Raw genomic sequence first — 24,235 nt, 5'->3', positions numbered from 1 at the left:
TCAGGTCCTCCTGACTTCAGGGCTGGTGCTCTATCCACTGTACCACCTAGCTGCCCCCTGGCTCCCTTTTAAATATTTCTTGCAAGGGATGACTTAGTGGTTAGGGAAGGAAAAGGCATAAATTAGAAATGAATACAATATAAAACAAAGATCATCAATAAAAATAAAGTAATTTTAAAAAACAACAACTAAGGGGATAAGAGAAAAACTTTCCAGAGGAGAAAACAGATTTATTGAAGTAGAGACGCAGCCATAGTCATGTACCAAGTATAGCCCTGAAGACTTAGCACCTAATACTTGCTGTTTTGATTTAATAGGAATGGCCAGATGGCCAAGAGGGATGGAAGGCAAAGAGAAGCTCTGGATGGATAGGCAGACCAGAGGACTCTTAGGGTAAACTTTGCCCCTGGATGGGCTTGAATGAGAGCTAGGGGCCTGAAGGGCTCTAAAGTGACATCCTGCACCCTGAACTTCAGAGCAATTCGTTCACCCTACTCCCATTTCCTCCGCCTCCTGTGGTAATGAGCCCTTTCCTCTCTCCCCAACACACTATGGCTCAGTCCCTGCTCCTCCTCATTCTCCCTGACATCCTCCATCAGTACATCCCAGGGCCCAAAGTGGCTTATGGCCAGATTAGTTTGGAAGGTGACTTTAGACCATGGACACAACAATCCGGCATAATTCCAAACAATATTGCCCTCCTCCTGCTTCCTCCATATTTGCCTCCCCTCAACTTGTGAAACCAGTGCCCTCTATTGCCCAGTGGAAATACTGCGGCCTTACAAATAGTCACGTCCCCATGGGTCGGGAGCTTTGGAGGTCATCTCGGCCATTGACTTGATCACCACGGGAGTGTCCACTCAGTGTGTTCCTAGTGACTGAGGAGAGGAAGCTGCCTGGAGAGTCTGATAGAAGCCACCGCATCTTTGCCCCCAGGAAGTTAGGGATAGGGGGTGAGGAGGAGAGGGCACCTCAGGTGTCAACACTTAGTATTACCTGTTTAAGTGATGGGGGAGGAAAGGTGAGCATGGCTGGTAAGGTTGTATTTAAGGACTCATTTTCCAGACATTATGGAATGGTAGAAGAAGCAGTCTTTTCTCTCTCTTCCACATCCCTACCACAATCACTTTCCCAAAGCATAGTTTTTACCGTACCACTCTCTGCTCAAGAATATTCAATGGCTCCCTATTGCCTCAGTTTTGCACCTAAATCCTTATGGTAGTCTGGCTTCAGCCTATTTCTCCTACTCTATGTCAGAATCAAACTAGAAAGTTTCCCCCATTCCTGGAATGACTTTTGTCCTTTAGAATACATAGCTTCCTTCAAAGATCAGATCATGTCAACTGCAAAGGAGGAGGAAGAGGGGAAAGAGGAAGAGGAGGAGGAGAAAAAGGAGAAAGGGAAGAAAAAGCTTTCCTTATCTCCTTAATCGTTTTTTAAAATTACTTTATATTTATTGATCTTTGTTTTATATCATATTCATTTTTAATTTGTGCCTTCTCCTTCTCTAACCAATAAGTCCTCTCTTGCAAGAAATATTTAAAAGGGAGTCCAGGTGGTGATATAGTGAATTCACTGGCCCTGGAGTCAAAAGAACCTGAGTTTAAATATTTACTAGCTGTGTGATCCTGGGCAAATCACTTAAATGCCTCAAAATGAAAGAAAAAAATTAAAAGAGGGAAAAAATAAGCAAAACTTGGTAACATATCTACAAAACCTTATAGTATATACAATATTCCACATACATAAGTTCCCTACCACTGTAATGAAGGGAACTATTTGCATCATCCCAACTATTTTTCTTGGTCATCATAATTATACAGCATCTGATTTAATATTTTTTCTCCTTTCTGTTTATATTGCATTCATTATATATATTGTTTTCTTGGTTCTAATTACTTCTTGTTGCATCAAATCATATCTCATCCCTCCCATCAATATTATATAAAACAAAAGTCATATCATTCATCTCATGTCATATAATTCTTCTGTATCTTTCATATTTATCCTTGCTACAATCAAATTATTTAGCCTTCCTAGTAATTGGCAGGAGCCTCCCTTGTTTCTAGATTTTTGCTACCATAAAAAATGTATCTGAATATTTTGGTTTATATGAGCCTTTTATTTTTCTTTGACCTCCATGACACAGTAGAGTTTCTGAACAAAAAGATCTAATTTTTTTTGTCACTTTGTCACTGTTTTAGTATAATTTTGAATTGTTTTTCAGAATTGTTAGACCAATTCACAACTCTACCAAAAATGCACTAGAGAACCTACCAATAAGGATGTTTCCCTCTTTTGTCATCTGCCAATTTGCTAGGTGTAAGGTCAAACTTAAGATGGTTTTGATTTGCATTTTTTCTACTATTAGTAATTTGGAACTATCTTTCGTATTGTTGTTAACCGTTTGTAATTCTTTTCAGAACTGTTTGTTCTATATTTGCATCCAGAAAGGGTCAGAGGAAGAAAAAAGTTGGTGGTTTGGTGTTTGGAGTACTCAGGCAGCTATTTGTTGATCTGACAATAATAATAGGTGGTTCTGTTATTTTCCCTGGGCATATTTCCAAGACCCAGCAGAAAACATTCCAAGCCTTATCAAAAAGTATGACAGTTACCCTCTCCTGGTGATTCATGTTGGGACAAATGATTCTGCCAAAAGGGACCTGAAAAGTATTGCCAAAGATTATGGCATCTTGAACAAAAAAAAAAATAAGACAATAAGGGCAAGATTGTGTTTTCTTCTTAATCACCCACTGAGGACTCTGGAGGGGAGAGCATTGTGCAATTCTGCCTCACTCAAACCCAGTTTTTGTTCAATTTAAGACATCACACTTATGATGTCATTAGTTTTCTTTAAGAATAAAGGATGAATAATAACAACAACAATCACCCCTTGAAGACAAGGGATTGGGCAGAGAAAAAGTGATTTGAAAAGTGAAGAGCTTGTTGAGGAGTTTGTGTCTGAGAGGGAGATTTGTAGTTTGGACCAGGGATGGAATACACCTAATAAAGGCTGGTAAAAATGCATCTTGCAAATCTAATCATGAGTGTTTTAAACTAAAACGATAGAGGAAAAATATGGATATCTGTGTATATACTGAAAGGTAGATACCATTAAGAGAATAGTTACCTAAAGGAGAATAAAATACAAGAAAGGAACCAACAGTAAAACCCGTGTCCTCAAATAATTATGCACAAATGTCCAAAATTTCCATTTATAAAAGGAAGTTATATATACAATGAAACAAGAGGAATTAGAAGTCCTAACTCAAAGAGACAAATTTGATCTCACAGGTATCTCTGAAACTTGGTAGAATAAAGTCCATGGCTGTATCATGACTTTCAATTATCTATTAAGAAAGTATTCTCTTGGAAAGAACTCACAGAACCAAAATAGGAAATATAACAGAATATTTGCATGAGATCAATGGAGGAATAAACAAGTGATTTTGTAATTGGAGTATACTACAGACCACCTGGACAGAAAGACTAAATAGCTGATGAGTTTGGAAAATAAATCACAAGACTCACACAGAAGCTATTTGGTCGTAATGGAGAAAATTCAGCTGTACAGATACTGTCTAGATCTATCTCTCTCTCTCTCTCTCTCTCTCTCTCTCTCTCTCTCTCTCTCTCTCTCTCTCTCTTTCTCTCTCCTCTCTCTTTCTCTTTTTCTCACTCAAAAGCAGAATAGCCAATAAATAATTTTTGACTTGCCTTAGGAAAATGTAATCCTTTAAAAAGTGGAATAACCAAGAATGTGAAGAATTTATTCTGGATCTGATTCTCATTCAAAGGAAAGAATTAGTTTCTGGGGTGGAAATGACAGGAATTTCAGGAGAGAAGTGACCACTTCCTAGAGATTATGAAAGAGGGAAGGAAATTCAGTCAGTCTGACATAAATCCTAGATTTGGGGAACACAGATTTCAAGGATTTTGGAGGGAAGATATGTTGGTTCACATGCATTAAACTGCAATAGACTAAGTCATTCCAGGAAAGACGGAAATACTTCGGTTTGGTTTTATTTTTCAGCAACATTGATAGGAAGAGAAAGATCAAAGCAAAGATAGGACTTTTGAATAGTGTAGACAGGACAGTAATAATTGACAATAGAATAGTACAGTTTTTGTTTTCTCTGCCAGGGAGAATGGTCTTTGCTTTGGAAATGACAGCACAAAAACAATTAACAGGGAATGGATACTCAACATATGTTGCTCTTCGGTCATTTTTCCATTATATCCAACTCTTTCTGACCCCATTTTGGCTTTTCTTGGCAGAGATAATGCAGTAGTTTGCCATTTCCTTTTCTAGCTTATTTTACAAGTGAGGAAACTGGGGCAAACAGGTTGAAGTGACTTGCTCAGGATCACACAGATAGTAAGTGTCTGAGCAGGAAGATGACTCTTCCTGTCCCCAGGCCAGCATTCTATTTGAGCACGCAAATGTTCATTTTGAGTTCCACTCAGCCCAAATGGACTACATCCTCTGTCTAGAAAGAAGGGGCAGATGTGATTGTTAAGCTACCAATTACTGATATTTTAAAGATCATAGAAGATTGAAAAGTGCCACCAGATGAGAGAAGAGCAAACTTTGTCACAATTTTTCAGAAAGGGAAGAAGACAGAGTCTTCCAACTTCTAACCAGAGAGCTTGACTTCAGTTTGAGGGAAAATTCTAGAATATGTTATTAAAGGGATGGTTGGTGAACATGTAGAAATGGAAGTAGTGACAAATCTTTTTCAATGGGGAAAATAACTAAATTAATAGAGAAGGGAATAAGCAGTTATGTTGTGCTTATTGTATACCAGGCAGTATGTTAAGAACTTTACAAATATTTTCTCATTTGGCCTTCACAACAACATGGGGAGGCAGGTATTGTTACTGTCCCCATTTTACCTTTGGGGAAATTGAGGCAAATAGAGACTAAATGATTTACCCAGACTCACGTGGCTAATGTCTGACGTTGGATACGAATTAAGTTCTTTCTGATTCTAGACCAGTAGATTTTAGCAAAGCTTGATAAAATATTTCTTACTATTTTTGTGAAGAAAGTGGAAAGATATTGGTTAAGTGAGAATATAATCAGCAGGATTCAGAACTGGTCAGATAGCTGAGTTTAGAGAATAGGGGACCTATATCAATGTATCAGGATGTTTCCCTGTGGAAAGACCTTGTGTTGTTTTCTGGAAAGTTGATGGCAATGTCGTACACAGAGTGCCAGTCCTAGAGTCAGGAACATTCATCTCCCTCAGTTCAAATACTTCCTCAGTTCAGATACTTCTTGGCTATATGATCCTGGATGAATCATTTCATTCTATTTACCTCAGTTTCCTCATTGTAAAATGGGCTGCAGAAAGAGATGGCAAACTACTTCAGTATCTTTGCCAACAAAACTCCAAATGGGTTCTCAAAGAGTCAGACATGAAAAACAACTGTGTTGCTTTATTCTTTTTTAATCAATAATTTGGAAAAATACAGAGATAATATGCTCATCAAACTTGCAGATGACATAAGTCTGGAAAGGACTGTTAATACACTCAATGATGGAATCAGGATCCAATGGATTTTTTTCCCCACAAAACATAGGTTTTATTGAGTTTAACTCAACATATTTCTATTCTAGTTGGAGCTACCAAGGCTTATACTCTATGAGAACTCAAGGTAATCTCTATGACATATTTCCAATGGAATTTTGATTGGGTAGAGCATAGAACTAAGCCAAAATCAGTTAAAGTAACATCATAATAAACATAAATGTTACACTTAGGTAGGAAAAAAATTAACTTTACAAGTAAAAGATGGGGAGGGGGGACATGGTTAGCCAATAGGTGTCCTAAAATACCTGGAGTTTGAGTGGCCTACTAACTCAATGAGCAATTGTAATATAGCAATGAAAAGAAAAATCCAAATAATCTTGGGCTGCCTTGATGGACATAGCTTCCAAGATAGGAAAGATATAGTCATTCCACATTCCACCCTTATCAGACCTCATTTAGAGATTTGTATTCAGTTGGAGACATCGTGATTTAATAAAGACATTGACAAATTGAACATTTCCAGAAAAGGACCATTAAGAAGGTCCATCTGGAGAAGAGAAGACTCGTGAGAATATCTTCAACCATTTGAAGGGTTGTCCTATGGAGGAGAGAATTTGATGTTTTCTGCAGAACCAGGAGGATTGGAGTAAAAATGGTAAAAGCTTGACTTAAACTTGATGTCTGGCACATAGTAGTTACTTTATATTTCACCCTTATCAGACCTCATTTAGAAATTTATAGTCAGTTGGGGGCACCGTGATATAAGAAAGACATTGACAAATTGGATAGTATCCTTTATTTTATCTATCCAGTCCAATAAGTTATTAATTTATTATTATATATTGTATCACAAACATATAATATACACAAATATTATATAATAATTATTAATTTATTAAGTGCCTATAGTGTTCCAGGCACTAGGATAAGCACAAAGGCCTTCAAGGCGCTTCAGATCTAATGGAGGAGACACGATACAGGGAACAGCCGGCTTAGAAGTATATTGTTCTGTGGATTTGAACCCAAGCAGAGCAGCAGATGCAAAGCGGAGCGAGCTGAGTCCAGTTTCCATGAAGAAAGGTAGCCCTTTAATCAGAGGAGAGAGAAGACTTCATTTCAAAGGTTTTCAAGCAGAGGTTGAAGAGCCATCTATCTGTATATTATGCTGTAGTGGAGGTTACTGGACACTGGATCCAGATAGCTCCGGAGGAGAAAGTGAGGCAGTTGACCTTGCATGGACCCTCCCTCATTAAATCTAATTCACTCGCACGTCATGACATCACCTCCCCCATGTTACAGAGGACAAACACCAGCAACAACTGGTATTTGGCTTGGACTACGTGAGACCTTCTCAAGTCCCTTCCGACTCTTAGGACTCAAAGTCCTTTTTGTGACTTTGTGAAATTTTTGGTTATATATCCAAGAGGGCACAATGGTCTTATATGTTTCTTTAGTTATCAGTGTTAATTCCCTCCTCAATGTATTGGGGATATTCTTAGCTGTTTTATTATCTCTCTCTCTCAAGTGTAACGTAAGAACCTTGAAGGCAGGACCCCTCCCCCAATTTTATCTTTGTTCTCACTATATCAGACACTGTATTCGGGGGGCTGCTCCCAAATAAGCTTCTGTTGAATCAGCTTGAATTAAGGGGTGTTGTATCCAGAGTTGTGAGTTGGAATCCTGGCTCTGGACACTTATTAACTGGGGGAACTTAGAAAAATCAGTTCAGAATTCAAAGACACAATTACTTTATGGGTACGTTGAGCTATTACCAGCATGAATCACACACTGAACCCATGGCAGGAAAGTGCTTTGTAAATGCCTTAATTGCTACATAAATGGGATGCTGTTACCAAATTGCTACATAAATGGGAGGCTGTTACTGTAGATCTAGGGCCTGACTAAGAGGGCTGAGAATGGGTAGCCCGTTCCCCATTCCCAGGAAGCTCTTCCCTCTTCTCCCCCCACTGGCCCCAGCCCCCTCCCTCCTTCAGCCTTCTCAGAGCAGACACTTGGAGAAAGCCCGAGGGATGATCTCTTTGTGAAACGTCCCTTCCCTGATGTCGGCCACCTTGGCCGAAGCCCCTCTGTGCCTCAGTTTCCTGAAGCAGCCCCCTAAGATGATCTTTAAGGTCCCTTCCAGCTGTGATGGTTGGTCCCTCCGTGGCTATTGTCAGTACATCCAGTTGCTTAATGACCCTGTCAAGAGCCGGTCTCCCTTAGCTGGAGGCCCCACTGGGCCTTCTCCCTGCCCGGCTGTGTCCCGCCCTTCGGCCCTCCTCCCCCATCCCACGCCTATTCTCTGGGTCCCGGCCCCGGGTTTTAATATTCAAGGCGTCCCTTCCGCAGGAGCGGGACTGAAGCGCTGACGTTGGGGACTTTATTGAGATCACAGTTGTAGGCGCAGGGACTGTCAGCTCAGCATTCAGCCCCACTTGGCCCCCTAGGGTGGCTGCCAGCGTCAGAGTGAGCAGGGCTACCAAAGGCCCTGAGGTTTTGTGCGAGGTGGGACGGAGCCCCAGCTAGGCCCCGGGGCCCACTGATATCTTGCTTTCTTTCAATTCCCTCCATTCAAGCTGGCTTCTTCTTCTTCTCTCTCTTTTTTTTTTAATCCTTTGTTCTTTCTGTTTGGGGTCTGTCCTTCCCTTCTTCCAGCTCCCTCGGGCTAGCTTTCCTTTCCTCTGTCCCCTTCCCCAGGCAGGGCAGAGGGGAGGCAAAAACTGTGGCCTCCAGCAGAAGGCCGGGTTCAAGGCTAGTCTGTACCTCTTATCTCTGGCTGATCTTAGGAAGCCTCTTAATCACCCCAGATCCGCAAGGAACCATATCTGAAGCAGAATTTTTGAAAAATTCTCTACAACGTGTAAGATTCAGAGCCAGACAGCTACTGCCGACTCCCGGTTTTGTGTTATCTGCAGACTGAGCCCTAAACCCTGATATTTTTATATAAGTGCTTTATGGCTTGCAGATAAGCACAATTTATATGTATTATCATATTTGTTCCTGCCAATTCTGTGAGATGCCATCATTATTCCCATTTCCCTGATGGAGAAAACTGAGGCTGAGGGAAGCAAATGTCTCATCCAGAATTGCATAGCTAGTAAGTGACCAAGGTTGGGGAGAACTAACTTCCAGTCAGGAAAAGATTTCTGGAGGATGAGGGACCCCAGATGGGCCTTGAAAAATGAACAGAATTTGGATAGGGAAGGGGAGGGGAGAGGTCACTCTAGGGAGGGAAAATGACATGACACTTTTAATGGATCGAAAGGCAGGTCGGAGAGCAGTGGGAAGTGAAGTTGGAGAAGTATGAAAGGTTCAGACTGTGGAAGGCATTGAATGCCAGACAATGAACAGAGTGGGAGCTTTAGACAGATTGCACAAAGGTCCACTCCATTCAGGATGGATCGCAACTCCTGTGGGTCTATTAAAAGTCCAAATGGAATCCAGGAAAGATAAAAGTGGAGGGGGAGCCCACGGGAAGAGGAGAGGAGCAAAAAAAGGCAGCAGGAATGCAGCCAGGGAAGCCGGGGCTGCGGAATTGATGGATATTCCATCTGCTGAGGTCTAGGTCATAGGAAGGAGCCAAGAAGGGCCCCCTCGGGCTTCCTCTGGGATACTCCTGGAGAGAAGGCTCCGGGTTCTGAAGACAGCATCCCACCATCCTCAGTGTCTAGTCGGGTAAGGGGAGGTCGGGAGGGCCGGTGAAGGGGGAAGGAGCGGCAACACCGGACTTGTCTCAGGTGCCGGCTTATCGCAGACGGTGAGGGCCAGATCCTGGAACGGTACCATGGGGTGATTTTTAAAATGCTGAATCTCCAGGTGCAGTGGATAGAGGACCCAAGTTCAAATCCAGCCTCGGATACTTCCTGTGTGACTTTGGGCAAGTCACTTAACCCCAATTGCCTCCCACACACACCCCCCAAAAAAAAGGAAAGAAAAAAAGGGCTGAATCTGGAGGAAGATTTCTTAGCACACAGGATGTCAGAGCTTGGATTCAAATCCTACTTCCCAATACTTATTAGTTTCTGGGCTAACTCATTTAAGCTTCTGGTTCTCAATGTCCTCATCTGTAAAATGGGAATACTTATTGCCCTTTCCTTTTGTAAGGTTCAAATGACATAACACATGTAAATTCTAATGAAAACTAATGAAAACTTAAGTGAAAATCAGCTACTATTGTCTTCACAATTTGTTGAAGGGAGTTAGAGAAACTAGTGGTCAGGGAGAAGACTGCCCAGAATCCAACCTCCTCTTCCTAGGGAGGATCCACTTCCCTTAGGAGGCTGGTTTGGGGCCTCAGTAGGCCTCAGGAAGCCTCCTTGGCTCATCTGCACTGCCTCTGAATCCTCCATAGAAATGGCCTCTGGAAGCTGCATTTATTGAAAGAGCAGACTCATATCATCTTCTAAATTAGAGCAGGGAGGGCCCTTAGAACCCAGGAGGTCAGAGCTGGGAGGGTCCTTAGAACCCAGGAGGTCAGAGCTGGGAGGACCCTTAGAACCCAGGAGGTCAGAGCTGGGAGGGCCCTTAGAACCCAGGAGGTCAGATCTGGGAGGGCCCTTAGAACCCGGGATGTCAGAGCTGGGAGGGCCCTTAGAACCCAGGAGATCAGAGCTGGGAGGGTCCTTAGAACCCAGGAAGTCAGAGCTGGGAGGGCCCTTAGAACCCAGGAGGTCAGAGCTGGGAGGGCCCTTAGAACCCAGGAGGGCAGAGCTGGGAGGGCCCTTAGAACCCAGGATGTCAGAGCTGGGAGGGCCCTTAGAACCCAGGAGGTCAGAGCTGGGAGGGCCCTTAGAACCCAGGAAGTCAGAGCTGGGAGGGCCCTTAGAACCCAGGAGGGCAGAGCTGGGAGGGCCCTTAGAACATGGAATGTCAGAGCTGGGAGGGTCCTTAGCACCCAGGATGTTGGAGCTGGGAGGGCTCTTAGAACACAAGTTAATGTTGGAAGGGAACCATAAAATATCTGAGGCTCTAAGGAAAGGACCTTAGAACCTGATTATCGAAGCTGGGGGCGCCCTCTGAACACTTGTTTTGTCCATTAGACTGTTTATTCTTTATCTTACAGATGGGAAGCTTCTTCCCCCCCAATCCCCCCCTCCCCAACTTGTGACCTTCTACAAAGTCCTATAGATAATGAATGTTTTGCCTGGTGCAGAACAGAGCCTGGCCCCTGCCTTTGGGAGCTCCCCGTGAATTCGAGGAAACTGCAGCATTGCCAGACCAAGCTAAGCTAGAACTAGGAGCCCTGGGAAGGGCGAGGCCTGAGGGGCTCCCAGGGTGATGCTACGAGAGGGCAAGCCCTGTGCCCTCAGCACTTAGCCTGGTAGCTGGCACAGAGGAACCACCTAACAAATTGCTGCATTGAGGTGACTTCCATCTGTGCTTCAAAGTGGGCAAGGGGACAAAAGAAGCAAAGAGAGGAGGAGACGGCCAGCCGCAAACCCAGGAGAAGAAATAGCTGGGGGGTCCTAGGTTTGAAACTGAGCTCTCACATTTACCAGCTTTGGGGCTTTGGGCAACAGTAGTGCATCTCAGTTTCTTCATCTATGAAATGGGGATAATAACCCGTTCGGGCTCTCCTTCCTCCAGGGAGAGGCCATTGTGAGGAAGGTCCTTTGTCTGGCAGCCAGCGCCTTGTCACGGGAGCTATTGCCGCTGGGGCCTGTGTCTGCCGTCCATCCCTCTCCCCAACCTGAGGAAGGCCCTTCTCCCGCACTGAGGGCTCCCCGGGGCCCTCCCCGCCCCAACCACCCCCCACCTTCTCTCCTCCCCCCGCCGCCGTTGCGCTCCCTCCTCTCTTCCCCCTCCTCAAGCTTATTGTTCCTGTTGATTCCCAAGTTGTAAGGTCCATCAGGGGCATTACGGAGAGCCGAGCTTTGGTTACAGTTGACCAATTTGGCGTCTGAAAAAAATCACCCCCGCAAAGCGCATCTCCGAAGGCCCCGGCGAGAGGGCTGCGCAGAGCCCTCGGTCCCCAGCTGAGCTCAAAATGATTTTTCTATTTTTCTAGCCCCGCTCCCCGGGCTGCTTGGTATTCAGGGACACCCTGCCCACTCTCCCCATCACTGCGCTAGGCCCGAATTACTTGATTAAAACGCATATCAACTATTATGCGATTCGCTTCTCTGCCACAACAGCTCCACACCAGGGCCCGAGTTAACTGTAATAACAGGGAGAGGGAGGCAGAGGGATGGAGGGGCTTTCCAGATGTTGGGGAGAGGAAGGGGGGCTCCAAAATGAAACCCCCAGGCCAGATGCTTCGAGAGCAATGATCCTAGCGAGCCTTTCGACCTGCCGCTGACGACCTTGGACGTCATTCCCTTCCTCTGGGTCTCGCTGGGCCCGTCGTGTGGGTCGCTCACGAACGATGACCCCTAGTTCATCAATGCGCTGATTTACTACCCATAAAACCGCCGTGCAGCCGCCATTGGGAGGGCGGCGATTCCCATTTGACAGATGAAGGGACTGAGGCCCTGAAGGGAAGAGACTTTCACACTTCTATTAAATGAAGAAATAAGACTCAATCCCAAGGCTATAGATGCCAGTTCCCTATTCTGGGCTTTTGTCGTTGAGCCATTTCCCTCAGGTCTGACTCTGGGAGTTTTCTTGGCAAAGGTGCTGGCGGGTCCACGATTTCCTTCCCCAGATCATTTTACAGATAACAGGGCTGAGTGACTTACTCAGAGTCACACAGCTAAGAAGTGCCTGAGATCACATGTGAATTCGGGTCTTCCTCACTCCCTCAGGGCCGGCGCTCCATCCACTAGGCCATCTAGCCACCCCTTTTCTGGACGACTTTTAGTAATCCTGGAAATTACAGAAAGGTCCCAGAGAGAAGGGGCCAAGGGGCTCTTGGGCATTTGGGAGAAGTCTGGGTATCCTAAAAAGCCCGGGGTTCACTGTGTGCATGTGGGAGAGAGGACCACTCCAGTAGCTCATTATGGCCTGGAGCTGTCCCTTCTCAGGGACCTCCCAATCACCCCCATTTCTTTGCAAGTCTAAGCCCCAATAATGTGTTCTGTTGCCACTTGGAGTTGCGTCTCACTGAATTTTCTCTATTTTTCTGGACTCAGTTTCCCTGTATATAAAATGGGATCATCCTATCTCACTGAATTCTCTCTATTTTTCTGGACTCCGTTTCCCTTTATGTAAAATGGGATCAGCCTATCTCACTAAATTTTCTCTATTTTTCTGGACTCAGTTTCCCTATATGTCAAACAGGATCATCTTATCTCACTGAATTCTCTCTATTTTTCTGGACTCAGTTTCCCTATATGTAAAATGGGATCATCCTATCTCACTGAATTCTCTCTATTTTTCTGGACTCAGTTTCCCTATATGTAAAATGGGATCATCCTATCTCACTGAATTCTCTCTATTTTTCTGGACTCAGTTTCCCTATATGTAAAATGGGATCATCCTATCTCATTGAATTTTCTCTATTTTTCTGGACTCAGTTTTCCCATATGTGAAACAGGATCATCCTTCCTCCCCCTTTTTCTTCTTTTTCCCAAAAGGAGGCTTGAAAATGGCAGCGATGTTGCCTTTGAAGTGTTTCGAGCCCAAGAGCTTGAGAGGGAGAAATCCGTCGTTATCCTCACACTTGGTGTCGGCATCTTTCGGGCACCTCGGCTTCTTAGCCTTGCGATGGGCGTCTGGGAGCAGCCGGACGGAAGCCCTTCCAGCCCCAGAGCTGCGGTGCCCAAGCTTGCTCTCTGCTCCTGGCCCTGACCCTCAGCTTGGCCCCCATCCCAGCGGGCAGAGCGCAGAGCTCAGGGCTGTCTTCCAGCCCCGCGGAAGTCGGAGGAAGAGGCAGCTTAGTGTAACAGAAATCATTTGGGTGTGAAGTCAGGGGATGTGACGCTTCTGGCCTGTGTGATCTTGAGAATAGCCCTTCCCTCTCTGGGCCTCTCTCACCCTCTGTAAAATGAGAGCGTTGGATGGAGGGTCCTGTAAAACCTGTTCTGTGGAGATAGTCAAGGAGAGCTTCCCGGAGGAGGCGGACTTGTTGACCAAGACAATGAATCGGTTTTAGAGATGAGTGAATGGGGAATCAAGGACATCTTTGGTTAGCAGTGGGGGCCTCCAGCTTTGGAGTTCGTCTCCCCCCTCCCCTTCAGAGTATCTGGAGACCCCTCCCCTCCCCCAACCGCATCCCCTCACAACAAACAGAAAACTTCATCCTCTTCATCATCATGTCTCCTCATCAGACGGGGAGCTCACCGGAGACAGGGCCGTGCTCTGAGGACAGGCCACACAGGGCCCAGGATCCCCCCAGCCCCTGGGCTTCTTCCCCCACCTCCCGCCCCACCGTGGCCCACAACGGCCGGCCCCCGCCGCCCTCCTCGCCCACACTGCTCCTGAGCACCCGCATCTCTGCGCTGGCTTGTTTGGGAAAAATTAAAGGATGGAGGAATTGGACGGAGACACAGACAGAGACACAGACAGAGACACAGACAGAGACACACAGACACAGAGACATAGGCAGAGACACAGACACAGAGACAGAGATAGAGACACAGACACACACAGAGATAGAGACACAGACAGAGACACAGAGACAGACAGAGACAGGGATACAGAGACAGAGACAGAGACACACAGACACAGAGACATAGGCAGAGACACAGACAGAGACACACAGACACAGAGACATAGGCAGAGACACAGACACAGAGACAGAGATAGAGACCCAGACACACACACAGACATAGGCAGAGACACAGAGACAGAGACAGATGTAGAGACACAGACACACACACAGACATAGGCAGAGACACAGAGACAGAGACAGATGTAGAGACACAGACACAGACACAGACACAGACACAGACACACAGACACAGAGACATAGGCAGAGACACAGACACAGAGACAGAGATAGAGACCCAGACACACACACAGACATAGGCAGAGACACAGAGACAGAGACAGATGTAGAGACACAGACACAGACACAGACACAGACAGAGACACACAGACACAGACAGAGAGAGAGAGGGACACAGAGACACAGAGTCAGAGACAGAGACACAGAGACATAGGCAGAGACACAGACACAGAGACAGAGACATAGACAGAGATAGAGACAGAGACACAGAGACATAGGCAGAGACAGAAACACAGAGACATAGGCAGAGACAGACAGAGATACAGACAGGGACACAGAGACAGAGACAGATGTAGAGACACAGACCCACACAGAGATAGAGACACAGAGACACAGACAGAGAGAGCTGAGGCTGGTGGACCAGAAGTGAGGTCTCAGGGGACGGAGGATGGGAGGGGCTGCCCCAGGCTCACTAAGGCCCGGCTCCCCCTCCCTCTCCCCTCCCATCCAGAGTGGGCTTTAATGAATGCGCTCCCACGCCGCTCCCGCCCGCACATCCCCTCGGCCAGCCTCTGGGTGCTTCACACGTAGAGGCAGCGGGTCCTCGAGGAGCGTCAAGGGCTCAGCTTCATCTTCGGGGCTTCACTGTGGCCGATTCCCCCTAATCCTGTTGATTAATTTAACTCCGAGGCTAAGAGGCTACCAGGAGCCCTGGGAGGAGGGGGATGGGCAGAGCAGGGAGGGGGGCTCAGGCCCTTCCCGAGCCCTTTTGCTCCAGGCCCCTGTTGAGCCTTGGCTGTGCCCCTCCTTGGCTGCCCCCCCTTCCCACCAGCCACAGCTCACACTCAAACTCCTGCCCCACAATCCCGGTCTTCGGTTCAAATCTCAGAGTAGCCTGGGACACAGACAGCAAAAGTCATGATCCTCCCATTTCATAGAAGAGAAAATTGAGACCCAGAGAAGGAAAGGCCCTGAGAGGACAGACTCTCATGCACTAAGAGATGCTTCATGGACACTGGAATTACTTCCATCAAATCCCGGTCTCTTCTGCAGACTGATGATCTGAGTCATCGCCTCACTTACTAGACCTCAATTTCCCCATCTGTAAAATATGGCGCCCGACCAGATTGTCTCTAAGGTCCCTTTCAGAAAGAGGAAAGGGCGCCGGAACCTCAGGAGCGGGTAACAATCCCTCTCCCCTTGCAGACTTCCTGATCTCCGTCCCTTCATCTGACTTCCCGGGGGCAACTACACATCAGATGGTTTCTGGAGATTTCTTCTACTCTAAATCTATAATAGTTAGCATTTTTACAAGCCTTACGATTTGCAAAGTGCTTTACCTATATTATGTCATTTATCCCTAGAAACAACCCTGGAAGCTGGATTCTATTATTATTATCATTATTCCCATTTTACAGATGAAAAAACTGAGGCACAAAGCAGTTAAATGACTTGCTCAATGGCATATGGTTCATTTATTGAAATCCATGATCCTATAAGATTTTCTCTCATCTAGGATTACGGAGCTAGGAAGTATCAGGGGTAGGATATGAACCCAGGGCTCCTATTTCCAGGTCAAATGCTCTTTCTACTTTAACATATTGCCTTCCAAAATAAAAACTACATTTCTTTTTTTGAAGCAAATCAGGGTTAAGTGACTTGCCTGGGGTCACACAGTGTGTCTGAGGCCAGATTTGAATTCTGGTTTTTCTGACTCTACTAGTTGCCTCATCTTATCGAGACCTAAAGTGGTAGAAGTACAGACAAGAGGAGAAGTGAGTACCAGAAGACCTGGGTTCAAGCCTCAACTTTGCTCCCACGACCCTGGTCTAGCCATTGTTTTTCCTCTGAGCCTCAGTTTCCCCTTCTGTCATTAAAATGGGATCTCTTATTGTAAAAAGTAAAGCTCATGAAGCCAGAGACAGAATCTCTGTAATCATTGCAATGATAAATTTTTAGAAGAAAATCAGGTATGTAGCTGAAAGGAGCCTTAGGAAACATTTAGTTGTTGGACCTCAGTTTCTCCATCTGTAAAATGAGGGTGGAGGAAGAAAGTCCCGAGCTTGAGGTCTGTGTATGTGTGTGTGTCTCTGTCTCTGTCTCTGTCTCTCTGTCTCTGTCTCTCTCTCTCTCTCTCTCTCTCTCTTTCTCTCTTTCCCTCTGTTTCTTTTTCTGTGTCTCTGTCTGTCTCTATCTCTGTCTCTCTCTGTGTCTCTCTGTGTCTGTCTCTCTGTGTCTGTCTTTCTGTCTGTCTCTGTTTCTCTCTCTGTCTCTCTGTCTCTCTCTGTCTGTCTCTCTCTCTCTCTGTCTCTGTCTCTCTCTCTGTCTGTCTCTATCTCTGTGTCTCTCTGTGTCTCTCTGTGTCTGTCTCTCTGTCTCTGTGTTTCTGTCTGTCTCTGTTTCTCTCTCTGTCTCTCTGTTTCTTTTTCTCTGTCTCTCTGTTTCTTTTTCTCTGTCTGTCTCTATCTCTGTCTCTGTCTCTCCCCCTCTTTCTCTCTCTGTCTCTCTCTGTCTCTCTGTTTCTTTTTCTCTGTGTCTCTCTATCTCTGTCTCTCTCTCTTTCCCTACTATAGATCCATGAGCTTTTGAGATAAGACAGGAAATGCTAGATGTTGCCAGATGGCAGAAGGCCTTGAAATCAGAGAAAGGCTTTGAATTCTACCCTCAAAGCAATAGGGAGCCTTTGAAGAATCGATATCTCTGAAGAAAATTACTTAGGTAATGATGTAAAAGACGAATTGGAGGATGGAGAGATTTGAAGGGGAAAGACCAGAGGAAGTGATTGTCATAGTCTGAGAAGATGGCCCATCCCCCCAGAAGGAATAGAGGTTTGAGTTAGAGCAGAGAGGGAACCATTAAGTCCTGGTAATTGGATGTGAGAAGAAAGGGTGGCCATCCCAAGACCTTGAACTGGAGAGACCGGAGAATATGGTGCCATGGAGGCGAGAAAGCAGAACAGGAAAGCAGAGGGAAAGTGCCCGTGGGGACAGGCTCACTTGGAGGTGTCAGGGGGACACAGAGGCAAGAAGGAGTCTTGGGAAGGGTCCCGGAGCTCCAAAGCTCAGTACTATAGATGGCAGCCACATCTGCATCCAGCCAGTGGCGGAAGCCCCAGGAATGAATGAGATTGTCAAGGGAAGAAGGGCAGAGAGAGAAAATCCCTGTCCTTTTCTCTTCTCCGGGCCCCCCTCCTTCCTCCCTCCAGTGCCATCTCAAGGCCTCTTCCCTCTCCCTATCATCCCCAGTCTATGTCAGGAATCCTGAATCAGGAAATTAAAGCTGTGTTGTCAGTGTTACCAATACCCAGGGAACTAATCCCGGGGATTAGCTTTCTTTGGCTCCCAGCCTCCTGACGTGCCTTGGGGAGACAGGGCACCGGGGGACGCCAGCTGTAGCCCCCTGACTGTGTCAGGAGGATCTGGCCCCCAGCCCAGGCCAGGAGGGCCTCCACATCCGGAGGGACCCAACATGGCGGGAAGGAGCGAGGGAGACCCCAGTCCCGGATCTCCCCAGCGGCTCGCTTTTAGACACACTGAGACGAGTGTGCAGGAGAAGAGGCCTGGGGGCAGGGATGAGAGAGTCTTTCTCCTCCCTGCTTCTTTGGAAGGGACAGGAAAATCCTGAATTGATTGGGTATCTTCCCCCAACCAATCAGGAAGTAGCAACTAATTACTCCCCTCCCCCATCATGGCACTGCTTACTCATCCAAGTACATGGAAGAAGAAACCGGGAGGGACGTCCACCCCTAAGGTTTTTTGGGGGTAACCGGCTCTTTTTTCAAGGGTGAAAATGGAGCAACAGGAGCCCGAGCCGAAGGGAAGCCAGTGGGAAGCTTCCGCTCAATCTCAGGGCAGAGAAACAGAATGGAATAGAGTCCCTCACTTTCATTCTAGGTCATGAATTGTCGGATCCAGGGCCAAGGGAGTCCAGTCTCTTCCCACTCCCTCATTTTGCAGTTGGGGAAGCCATGGTCCGGGATGTCAAGTGTCTTACGTCTCCAAGATCACACAGGCAGGAATCCCAGCCGGACACAGGGCCTTGAGAGCCTCGCCCATTGTGCCACACTGCTCTCACTGTACAGATAAGGAAACTGAGGCCCTTGAGACAACCTTCAGTAACTTGCCCAAGATCCCACAGCTAGAAAGTGAGGCAGAAAGCCCACTCTGAGTCCTAGCTCTGCTACTTATAGTGCATGTGTGACCTTGGATAAGAAATGTACTCTCAGTAGGTCTCAGTAAATGAGAGGATTAGGGCTAAATGACCTCAAAGGCCCTTTCCAGCACTCAATTCCTTGTCTCTCTTTTTCTATTCATTTTACCAGGTCTGAAGGGACTTGAGGACCTTGTTTTTAAAAGATGAGGAAATTGAAGCAGGCTCAGAACCTGGCTGAGTCCATGGCTCAGAAACCTCCAAACGTTTCCTTTTGCCTCTAAGACTGAGTCAGAAGTCTTTAGCTTCAGTTCAAGGCTGTCCACCTTGCCTACGTGGTCAAACTTAGTTCTCACTCTTCTCCAAATATACTCTGTCTTCTAGATGGGCTCCCTTCTCTCTGGGCAGGGGTTGAGGGCAGAGGACAGAGCTTCCCCGAAACTATTCCTGCTTCTGAGAGGAGTCCCTGGCTTCTTCCTCCTATCCATCTTTAATATTCTTCTTCTGTTCTCTCTTTAATTTAAACAACACTTCATTTAAGATTCAGCACTCCCACAGAGTCTTTCCTGAGTAAATATAATCTAGAAAAAAGGAAAGAAGGAAAGGAAGAAAGGAAGGAAGAAAGGCAGGAAGGAAGGAAGGAAGGAAGGAAGGAAGGAAGGAAGGAAGGAAGGAAGGAAGGAAGGAAAGGAGGAAGGGAGAAAGAGAGGTGGAAGAGAAAGGAATGAAGGAGGGAGAGAGATGAAGGAAGAAGAGGGAGAAAAGAAGGAAGGAAGATAGGTTGGTGACACTATGAGGGAAAGAAAGGAAATAAAAAATAGAAGAGAGAAAAAAGAAAATGGTAGGAAGAAAAGGCTTCATTCTTCCTTTCTTTTCCTTCTCCTTCTCTGTGGTGGAAGGTTCCTAAAGCATGGATTGAACACATCCCACTCTGAGAATGGGTCTAGGGCATGGGCTAAGGGAAGACCCAGCTGGCGCTTGGCTTCGGGTCAGTGCCAGGGAAACTGGGCGAGATTGATGGCCGGGGAGACAGCCAGAACAGTAGCTGGGGAAAACGGCCGAGCCAGAGCAGCCTCCTCACCCTCCAGCAGCTGAGGAGTTTGGCCCGACCTTTTCTGGGAGCTCCCAGGGTCTGAGGTCTGGAGAAGGAGGAGGAGAAGGGGAGGGGGAGGAAGAGGAGATTCTTAACCTGACACATGATAGTCCTGTCCACAAGCAGATGAGCTGGCTGTCAGCCTTTTTGGGCCTCTTTCACTGGGCCAGCTCAGGAATCATGCAGAAGGATTTATGGTCAATGCCTTAAGGAGGCAATCTACCCCTCCCTGGCTCAAGCTGCCCCATCCCAGATTCTCCCACGATTCCTAGGGGTGCCAGCCCTCTTACACAAACACATGCTGCTTCCAAGAGCCCAGAACACTTGATCCTCAGACCCAGGGGCCCATAAACACACATTTTAATATTTAAAAACAAACTAGGAAGTTATATCTTTTTTTTTTAATATCCCACTGTCATATCCCAACATTCCCCTACCCCTGGCAAAAAAAAAAGACAATTAAGCAAAACTGAACTAAGAACATGGCCGAGTTCTACAGAAGATGAAATTTTCTCCAGCTACCATCTTCCCCTGACCCCATACCCACAATGGAGAGAATTGGGCACTAAGACTGACAATGGTCATTGCCACGAATCTTTGCTCCGTTAGCTTTTGAGATAGCTTTTGAGGTTAGGTGAGATAGGTTGTTTTCTGGATTATGCTACATACAAGTTTTTCCAGAGTTGTGGCATTTTTAAGAATTATAAAGGATCAAGGCAAGCTAGAACATTAAAGCTAAAAGGAAATATGGAACGTTAATCAGAGGCCACCAAATGCAAACCCTTCATTTTAGAAATGAAATCAAAAAGATTTGTCCAAGTTCACAGAGCTAATCAATGTCTGAGAGAATTTGAATCTAGGATTCTGCACTTAGTCAGAACTACAAAGAGGCCATAGAAAATAGAATGTCAGAGCTGGGAGGAATCTTAGAACATATACTGTCAGGATCTAGAGAGGGCTTAGAACAGAGAAAGTTAGAGCTGGGAGGGCCCTTAGAACCCAGGAGGTCAGAGCTGGGAGGTCCCTTAGAACCCAGGATGTCAGGGCTGGGAGGGGCCTTAGAACATAGACTATCAAATCCTGGGAAGGCCCTTAGAACAGAGAATGTTAAATCTGAAAAAGGGCCTTAGAAAAGAATGTTTTATGTGTCCCACCTCCACATTTTACAGATATGAAAATTGAGGCTCGAATGCTGGGAAATGCCTTGTCCAAGGTCTCATAAGTAATAAGTAACAGAGTTAAAATTCGAATCAGGCTCTCTAGTTTCAAGAGTTTGAAGGAGCTTTAGAACATAGAATTTAGAGTGGAAGAGACCTGGGAGCAGAAGACCACCAGGGCTGGGAAGAACATTAAAGCACAGAAGGGACCTTTGAGATTTTCTAGTTCAATGTCCTTGAATGACTCACTCAAGTTCATGCCGGTAATCTGTCACAAAGTCCAAACTTGAACTCAGGTTCACTGACTCTCACCTCACTGGATGCTCCCCAAACCCTACCCACTTCCCAGAACGGACTTCTGCTGGACACAGGCTGCGGGAGCGAGTGTGGACACCCTCTGGGTGGTGACGGAGGTGCTCCTGGCCCTCTCCGGTCTGGCTCTGATATCTTAGCCCTAAGCCCCTTTGTTCTCCTCTCTCCCCCCCAGGAAACCGGCTGGATGAAGGCTCTGACGTGGAGTCTGAACCTGACCTCCCCCTGAAGCGGAAGCAGCGCCGCAGCCGGACCACCTTCACGGCCGAGCAGCTGGAGGAGCTGGAGAAGGCTTTTGAGAGAACCCACTACCCCGATATCTACACCCGAGAGGAGCTGGCCCAGAGGACCAAGCTGACAGAGGCCCGGGTCCAAGTAAGGGCGGGATGGGCTTTGTGATGGAGGGGGAGCCCGGGGGCCACGTGCAGCTTCTGTGGGGAGCGAAGGTTGGGGCAAGTCTCACTGTGGGCATGGAAATAAGCCGTGGGTCATGGGGTCATTGGTGCCCCCAGTGGTCTCTGATTCAGTCTAGAGCTAGAAAGGACTTCAGGGACCATCCAGTATATTTTTTGCAGATGGAGAAACTGAGGTTAGGAATGGAGAAGGAATTTGCCTGTGGATAAGTCAACATCAGATGCCGGGTCTAAGTCTCAGTCTTCTTGATCCCAAATTCCATCCGCTACACCAAATTATCACTCATTTGTGGATCTGTGTGTGCAGTGAGGGAAAGGGCACACAATGTTGTGCCCAATATTTGGGTAACAGGAGTTGTGGGTAGAAAATATAAACTAACATGGAGAAAAATCACTGGTCGGTACCAGCAGGAAAACTCAGATCCAAATCCCCACCTTCTCTACTTATAAGCAAAGTGATCTTGGCCAAGTCCCTCCCCCGGACCTTAGTTTCCCCATTTGTAAAATGAGAGGGTGTCTAGGACCTTCCACATCAGTGATTCAGTGGGCACCAGGACAGGACAGAGCCCTAGGAACCTTCGAGAGGACGGAAGCGAATACGGATAAGAGAGGGAAGGGAAGACACGGGACCTGCGCCATATGGCCCAGAAAGGAGTGCTGGGAGGAGGGGATGGAAGGGGATCACTTAATCTTCCTTCCTGGGCTAAGATATCACATTCTGCAAGGCCTGCAGATTCTCCACGTGAAAAGTGTGTGAAGTTGCATCTCCCGGGACCTTGCTAGGAAAGCCAAGTAGAAGAAGGGGGGTGGGATGGGGCGCCGCCTTAGGACAAAGTCATGATAAATGGCCCTTTGGGGGAACTCCAGCTATTGGCCCCACCTCCTCGATGGATGTGTTCTTGTGTGTATGAGGTGGGGGGGGGGGTATCAGACCAGCATCAGGGGCTGATGGGGAGATAGTCATATGTGTATGTGGCAGAGAGAAATGAACAACTGCTTAGGGGGATCCTGACGGAGAGGGATGAACTTGAGACATATTTCTTGGACATGACCACCGAGGAAAGATATTTTGTTTGACTCATATTTGTTACAAGTGTTCTTTTTTTCTTTTCCAGTGGAGGAGTAGGGGTAGGAGGGGAAAGAAAAAAATTTTTTTATTAATTGAAAAAAATTAAATTAAAAAAAAAAGAATTCCTTAGTGGGGATAGCGGAGACCCCAAAGAGAGGGCAAGCCCATCAAGAGTCTCCAAGGAAGTATCCTCAAATGAGTTAAATCAATAGTCATTTATTAAGCATCATTTGTGCCAGGCACTGTGTAGGTTGAGATACAAAGAGAAGCAAAAGCCAAGTCCCTGCCCTCAAGTAGGTAACATTCGAATACAGGAGACAAAATGTTTATAAAGAAGACAGATAGAGAGCAGATGGAAAGAAACCTTAGGAGGAAGAGACTCACAGCCAGAAACACTGAGAAAGACCCCCTCCAGAAGCTGGGGTTTGAGCTGAGTCTCCAAAGATGCCAGGCAAGCTCAAAGTCAAAATGTTCCAGATATGGAGAATGGCCAGATGCAAATCCATGGAGACAAAGTGTGCTCTTTGAGGAACAGTGGATCATCACTGGATGATAAATTGTATAGCCCCAACCCTCTATTTCTATGCCCAGCCTTCCCCAGAGTCAAAAACTAGAGGAGCCTGGTCCCGGAAGGTTAGAGACAAGGGGGACAAGGGGGCAGGAATGCTTTTGTTTTTTGGCTGAGGCAGTTGGGGTTAAGTGACTTGCCCAGAATCATACAGCTAGGAAATGTTATGTGTCTCAGGCCAGATTTGAACCCAGGTCCTCCTGATTTCAGGACTGGTGCACCACCTAGCTGCCCAAGGAATTCCTTTGGAATGCTATCATGGTTTCTTGTAATGAGCAGGGAATTGAACCAGTTACCCTCTATAATCTTTTCCCAGCTCTGAGACTCCAAAAAGATGTGATAATTTAGGAGAGAGAAAAGAGACAGAGAGAGACAGAGAGATAGAGAGAGACAGAGAGACAGAGAGAGAGAGAGAAAGGAAGGAAGGAAGGAAGGAAGAGAGAAAAGAGAGAGAGAGAGAAAGAAAGAAGAAAGAAAGAAAGAAAGAAAGAAAGAAAGAAAGAAAGAAAGAAAGAAAGAAGGAAGGAAGGAAGGAAGGAAGGAAGGAAGGAAGGAAGAAGGAAGGAAGGAAGGAAGGAAGGAAGGAAGGAAGGAAGAAGGAAGGAAGGAAGGAAAGAAGGAAGTTTAGATTATAGACTATTAGAGCTAGAGCTAATTTTTTTTAGCACACCCAAAGGAATGTCCCAGCTGAAAGGGACTCTAGTTTGGTAGTAGTTCAGTCATTTTCAATTGTGTCCAACTCTTTGTGTTCCCATATGGAGTTTTCTTGACAGAGACTGGAATGTTTCACCATTAGTTCTCCAGCTCATTTTACAGAAAAGGAAACTGAGGCAACTAGGGTAAAGTGACTTGCCCAGGTCGCACAGTTAATAATTCTCTAAGGCCAGATTTGAACTCAGGAAGGTGAGTTTTTCTGATTCCAAGCCTGATACTCTTTCCTCTGTACCATTCTATGAATGGGAAAAATCAGACTCAGAAAATTAATGATCTGACAAAGTAAATTCAAATGTCAAAACTGTCAGCACTAGAGGCTGGGCTGCTCTGTGTCTGCACCCTGGATGAGCCTCTGTGGGAGGTGTTCTAAGATGGCTCCAATTTATTCTAAGTCAG

General features: G+C 46.2%; 1 protein-coding gene across 1 annotated transcript in view; it reads left to right on the top strand.

Annotated features, from left to right (window-relative positions):
- The window catches only part of PAX7 (paired box 7), a 157,893-nt gene that overhangs the window by 60,114 nt on the left and 73,544 nt on the right, over positions 1-24,235 (top strand). Inside the window, exon 5 of the mRNA XM_051988399.1 lies at positions 21,251-21,450. Coding sequence (XP_051844359.1) covers positions 21,251-21,450 — 200 coding nt within the window. The remainder of the gene's footprint in view (positions 1-21,250; positions 21,451-24,235) is intronic.

Source organism: Antechinus flavipes, chromosome 3, assembly GCF_016432865.1.
Source record: "Antechinus flavipes isolate AdamAnt ecotype Samford, QLD, Australia chromosome 3, AdamAnt_v2, whole genome shotgun sequence".
Taxonomy (NCBI): domain Eukaryota; kingdom Metazoa; phylum Chordata; class Mammalia; order Dasyuromorphia; family Dasyuridae; genus Antechinus; species Antechinus flavipes.
This window is presented reverse-complemented; position numbering and strand designations above follow the sequence as displayed.